General features: G+C 40.9%; 1 protein-coding gene across 2 annotated transcripts in view; it reads left to right on the top strand.

Moving 5' to 3' along the window:
• The first annotated feature begins 5628 nt into the window (after positions 1 to 5628).
• Positions 5629 to 6000, top strand: part of Jakmip2 (janus kinase and microtubule interacting protein 2) — a 49703-nt gene continuing 49331 nt past the window's right edge. For both annotated transcript variants that reach the window (XM_038330756.1, XM_038330755.1), the window contains exon 1: positions 5629 to 5757. In XM_038330756.1, coding sequence (XP_038186684.1) covers positions 5629 to 5757 — 129 coding nt within the window. The remainder of the gene's footprint in view (positions 5758 to 6000) is intronic.

The following is a 6000-nucleotide window of genomic DNA, read 5'->3' as shown; positions in this document are numbered from 1 at the left end:
TTCCTCTGAGCATCCCTGGAAATCCCTTCCCCCTTAGAGAGAATAGATGCTTCTTACATGTGTGCTAAGAGCTCTTTGTATCCCTACACTGTATAAATGTGTTTCTAAAATGAAATTTTGGTAGGACATCTGAAAAACAAACAAATAAAAAACACCAAGAATGCTAAATTTGAGTTGTTGTGATGGCATTAAACTTTAACTAATTTTTAAGATCTACTATTTTTATGTGAAAAGGGAGCAATTTGGTGAGAGACTAGAGCTTAAAAAACAAACATCCAAGCTCTACAGCTTGCCATACTGAAGGTGCATAATTACCACTCTACTGAATAGCAACACCTACCACAGGTGTAATGGATTGGAGAGCTGCCCTCTCCCTCTCCAGGCACACAACATCAACCCCTCCCTGTAGGGAAACTAGATCTCCAGAGTTAAAAGGATTTACGCAGAAGCCCTTTATATTATATTTCTGTGCCTAACTCATGAGCACACAATGAAACACATCTGCATTTGGGGAGGGGCCGTAGCATGCCTCTCCTGGCTGGCGGGTATAATGTACTCAAGGGTAATTCAGACATTTTAAATAGTGACAGCATCTCACTCAAAAGCATCAACTTTGGGAAGAAGAGAGGCTTAGATAAGCTTTCATAGCTTCCTCAGGATGGACATTTTCCAGTATCAATTATGCAGAACTCCTGGAGCATTCGACTCCACACATGCGAACGCTAGCTATTTCATATTACATTGCTTTCAAATCATAACTTAGCAGCAGCAGCAGCCTTAGTGGAAAGCTTCAGGTTAATTACGACTTTATTCAGCTTCTAGCTTGAGGCAGAAGCAGCCACAAAGCCAAAGACCCCTGGGAATACTTATCCTGTCAGTGACAGCTTCGCTCCCCTGCAAGCATAAGCATGAATTTCTTTGCTTTTTTAACAGGGTCTCTGTGCCTTCCCTGTCCCCTCTTTTTAAAACAAAGGAGAGATAAATGTGTTGGTTCTGCACTTTATGTTTTAGCTGGTGTTTAGCAGAGTGTTATGTCCTTGAAGAACTGTAAATATGATAATAAGAGCAATATATGCTAATGTTTCCATCACACACTTCAATGCATTTCCTCTTTGAAAGAGCCCAGTATAACAAGCACACTATAGTCCCAACTTTGCAGCAAGAGTGTAGAAACTTAGAGATTTATTTGCTCAAGAATATAAAGTAATGGAATGTAATTAATAGCCAGTTTTTTTCTTTTTCTGGTTTCAAATTCCAGGGTCCTGACTACCTCCTACCATTCCATTTCATTAAGCGCCAGATGTACTTGTATCCTGTGCCCTCTCTGTAGCCTGCTGGCAGCTAGATCTGAATCCTGCTCTCTCTCTAAGAACATGTTACTGTATCTAAAAAGGTTAATGACGGATGCGCATTTGACTATAGGCTCTCCCATTTTACAACTGAACAACATTTTCCTAGTTAACTAACCTCTCTTCTTCTAAGTCAAAAAACATAACGAGTAAATGCCAAGAAGGGTTTGATTGGAATAGCTCAGCGAACTCGTGTACTGTACAGAGCCAGGCCCTTAGGGCAAGGCAGTATAATGGGGCTCGGCTCTCACACCAGCTGTTTTCAAAAGCATCCATGCCTTCTTAATCGGCCCCGTGTTGTTCCTGGGCTTTGACCCATTCACCCATTCATCGCTTCCTAGAATGCGTTTTGTCCCTGTAGATGTAAGTCCCATCATAAAAGCTAGACGCCACCGCTGGATAGGAATGACATGGATACTTCTTCACATCTTTCAAAAGCCAGCCTTAGTAAATGTAGATTACACATCCTCCAAATAACATTTGATCAGTGCTTGAGAATTTCATAAAACGTATTCTGTTTGTACACCCCCGACTCCTATCAGATCCATTCCCTTCTCCGTCTCCACTCAGCATTGTGCCCTCATTCTTTTTAACCTATTAAAGCCAATTTGTGTTGCCTATATACTCACGATGCTGTGGCCATCCACTGAAGCCTTGCTCATCTACCAGGGCTTATGCCTTTAAAGAAAACTAAATTTTCCTCTCCTAACAGGGATGAGTTATCTATAGTTGCTCAGCTAGCAGTGGGACTTTACGCCCCACCCTACCTTTCTCCTTGCTGGGATGTTGTCGGGCATGAGCTTGTGCAGGTCTCTATGTTCTGTCACAAGCTCTGTGAGTGCAAATAAGTGTCCTACTTAGGGTCGTCTTTGCGGTCAGGAAACAATATGACTGAAGTAAGCCTGGGAAAGGGAGGGTTGATTTTACTTGCAATTCCAAATCAATGTTGATCACTGAAGGAAGTCAGGGCAAAACCTCAAACAGGGCAGGATCCTGGAGGAAGGAGCTGATGCAGAAGCCATGAGGGGAGATACTTGCTGGCCTTGTTCTTCATGGCTTCCTCAGCCTGCTTTCTTATAGAGCCCAGTACTGCCAGCCCAGGGGTGAACCCACACACAATGGGCTAGGTCCTCACCCAGTAATCACTAGTTGAGAAAATACCCTACAAGCTTGCTATACAGCCCCATCTTATGGAGACGTTTTCTCCACTAAGGTTCCCACCTTTCTGATGACTTTAGCTTGTGTCAAGTTGACATAAAATTATCCAGCACTATATATAATTACCTTGTTACATCCTGAATGCATCGTTTGGTTGGAGTGGTACAGACGTCTCATTTTGGTCTGACCACTCAATAGTCTCTTATTCAGCACTCCTGTACTAGTTTTGAGTCTTTACGTCAATCACCATCTCCTGCAAAAGTTGCCTTCCCTGATGAGATCTGAGAGAGGCTCTCATCTCCGTGTATAGCAGCAGATAACTAGGAGTCAGTTTAATATTATGCCCATTTAACAGAGCAACTGTGCTTGATTGTCTTCTGGGACCTATAACCTGTGTAGCCTCAGCTTCTTGGCTCTGATAGCAATGCCAGGGTGGAATGTGCCATATCATTCCATGATTTGTGTAGCCAAGTTTGCTCTCTCTTGCCTCAAGCTCATCCTCCCCTCATACCCCTGGCCCCTGGTGACACTCCAAAGGGCACAGCTGCAGTGTTTGTAAAGGGTGGCACCCATCCCAGGATCTCATTTCTTGGAGCCAAATGCCAGGGTCTGTAGAGAGCAGCAGCTGCTGGAGCACATGGCAGATCAGTCTGGGGCTCTCAGTTCTCATCATTAGCATCTCAGCACACCACCACCTCATCTCTGGAAGCATGCATGAGAAGCTCTGGTCTCTTGTCCTCCTCATTGATGGTAACAGTTGGATGTGCATAGTTTACTCTACTTTCCCCTTTATCCCAATGCTGTATTTAAGGACCTGTAGATAAGACGTACCATAGCTTCTTTCTCTCCTCTTGTCAGGATTCTGGTTAGGCTTCCATTACCTAGACAAACTGAGCAAGGTCCTCTCCAGTGCCCACGTCTCCATTGTCTCCCCATTCTCTAACCAGAACATCAACATCTAAACCCTTCCCTGTTACATACTCACCAATCAGGGCCTTCAACACCCCCTCCACTGCTTATTGGAAGATGAGACCTACACTCTGAGATTGGAATTATCCTGAGTCTTCTACCAACTACCATTTCTAGTATTAGTGTTTGCTGGCCATTTTAGGGCCATACTTAATTAGATCTTATTCTTCTCCAGAACACCCTCTGAGACTTTTGGCTGTTGTATCACACATAGCATCCGCCATTTTCTTGACCCAGGATGCTTCACCTGTGTCAACATCTGTTAGTACCCATCCACTCCTCATGTACCAGACCAAGGATGCTGTCTTCTGGCACATTTCCTAATATGTAAGGAAGGTAGAAAGAAAGGTTCTTGTCTATTCTTGTAAAATACTTTGTGCTTGTTTTATAAAAACAGTTATTAGAGTCAGATATGCTACTACACACCTTTAATACTAGCAGTAGCTTTCGGAAGGCAGAGACAGGCAGATCTCTTTGAATTTGCAGCCAGCCTGGTCTACAAAGCAAGTGTCAGGCCATCCAGGGATACACAGTGAGACCTTGTATCAAAGAAAAACATAAAGCAATCAAAACACTTACCCTCTAGAAAGGTAAGACAGATAATAATGCTAATGATGAATGGAGGTAGGTGTAGATCAGGTAGATAGATGATAGATAGATAGATGGATGATAGATAGATAGATGATAGATAGATAGATAGATAGATAGATAGATAGATAGATAGATAATAGATAGATAGATAGATGGATGATAGATAGATAGATAGATAGATAGATAGATGATAGATAGATAGATAGATAGATGATGATAGATAGATAGATAGATGATTGATAGATAGATAGATAGATAGATGATTGATAGATAGATAGATAGATAGATGATAGATAGATAGATAGATGATAGATAGATAAATAGATAGATAGATGATTGATAGATAGATAGATAGATAGATAGATAGATAGATAGATAGATAGATAGATGATAGATAGATGATAGATAGATAGATAGATAGATAGATGGATGATAGATAGATAGATGATAGATAGATAGATAGATAGATAGATAGATGATGATAGATAGATAGATAGATAGATAGATAGATAGATGATAGATAGATAGAGGTTAGGTAGATAGATAGATGATAGATAGATAGATAGATAGATGATAGATAGATGATAGATAGATAGATAGATGATAGATAGATAGATAGATGATAGATAGATAGATGATAGATAGATAGATAGATAGATAGATAGATAGATAGATAGATGATAGATAGATAGATAGAGGTTAGGTAGATAGATAGATAGATAGATGATAGATAGATAGATAGATGATAGATAGATAGATAGATGATAGATAGATGATAGATAGATAGATAGATAGATAGATAGATAGATAGATAGATAGATAGATAGATGATAGATAGATAGATGATAGATAGATATATGATAGATAGATAGAGGTTAGGTAGATAGGTGGTGATAGGTAGCAGGTAAATGGGGAGTTAACTCATTTTTCTGTCATAGAACCCTGACTTAAAAAAGAAAATATTGTACTAGCAAAACATTTTAAAGTAACTATAGCAATATTAACTGAGTGAGTGATTCAATCCAGGAATCAACTTAGTTATTCCCCACTGTTCAAATCTTAACTATTGAATAATACGTAGTATTTTCCTATTTTTTGAGGTGTGAGTATTAGGACAGCTCCATATGTGTGCCTTCCTTTAAGGACTTTCATGCCCAAACTATCATTGAGTGACATGGAGAAAGACAGAAAAATGGGTTGGTGTTCTCACGAACAGCACCAGGCAATGTGAAAGACATGCGTTTCGGGTAACGGATCATAAGCAGATGGCAATGTAATTGGAAGCGTCACTGTGAGTTAGATACAAAATATAGCATAGAGGAGGTTCTGGAGACAGGGGGGCCTCAGGAGATGGCATTTTCGGCACAAATTCATTTCCCACCAAATAGTCACTCTGGTCTCTGTCTCTCCCTAGGGCTTCTGGGGCAACGACTGCGAAGACCTTAACAAGGAACACCACGCAGTAGTTGCTGCAACATCTCACTCCGGGAAATGAAAGAGTAACATGGCAGTGCCTGTTTGAGAGGACTAAAACCCAAAAGACTCCGTTTAGAAAGGAACAATGTCCAAGAAGGGGCGAAATAAGGGCGAGAAGCCCGAGGCACTCATTGTTGCCCTTCAAGCTGCCAACGAAGACCTCAGGACCAAACTCACAGACATCCAGATAGAACTGCACCAAGAGAAGTCCAAGGTGAGTAGGGGCTGCTTGGGGTCTTGGCTCCAGCCAGCCCTGGCTGTCTTCATGTGCATCAAACTCAGTAATTCCTTAGAATCATGGGCTTTGATGCCTCCAGCCCAGAGATAACTATATCAATATCAAATTGCATCATTTAGATAATTGTTATTATAAGAACATTCTTGATCACAGAGTGATAAATGTCTTATTTCAGTGTTTTAGCATCTCTTCTAACACTGTAGAAATTTAATATTATCC

Source organism: Arvicola amphibius, chromosome 5 (assembly GCF_903992535.2).
Source record: "Arvicola amphibius chromosome 5, mArvAmp1.2, whole genome shotgun sequence".
In the NCBI taxonomy this organism is placed as follows: domain Eukaryota; kingdom Metazoa; phylum Chordata; class Mammalia; order Rodentia; family Cricetidae; genus Arvicola; species Arvicola amphibius.
The sequence above is the reverse complement of the archived record's forward strand: the minus strand, read 5'-3'. Positions and strand labels throughout refer to the sequence as shown.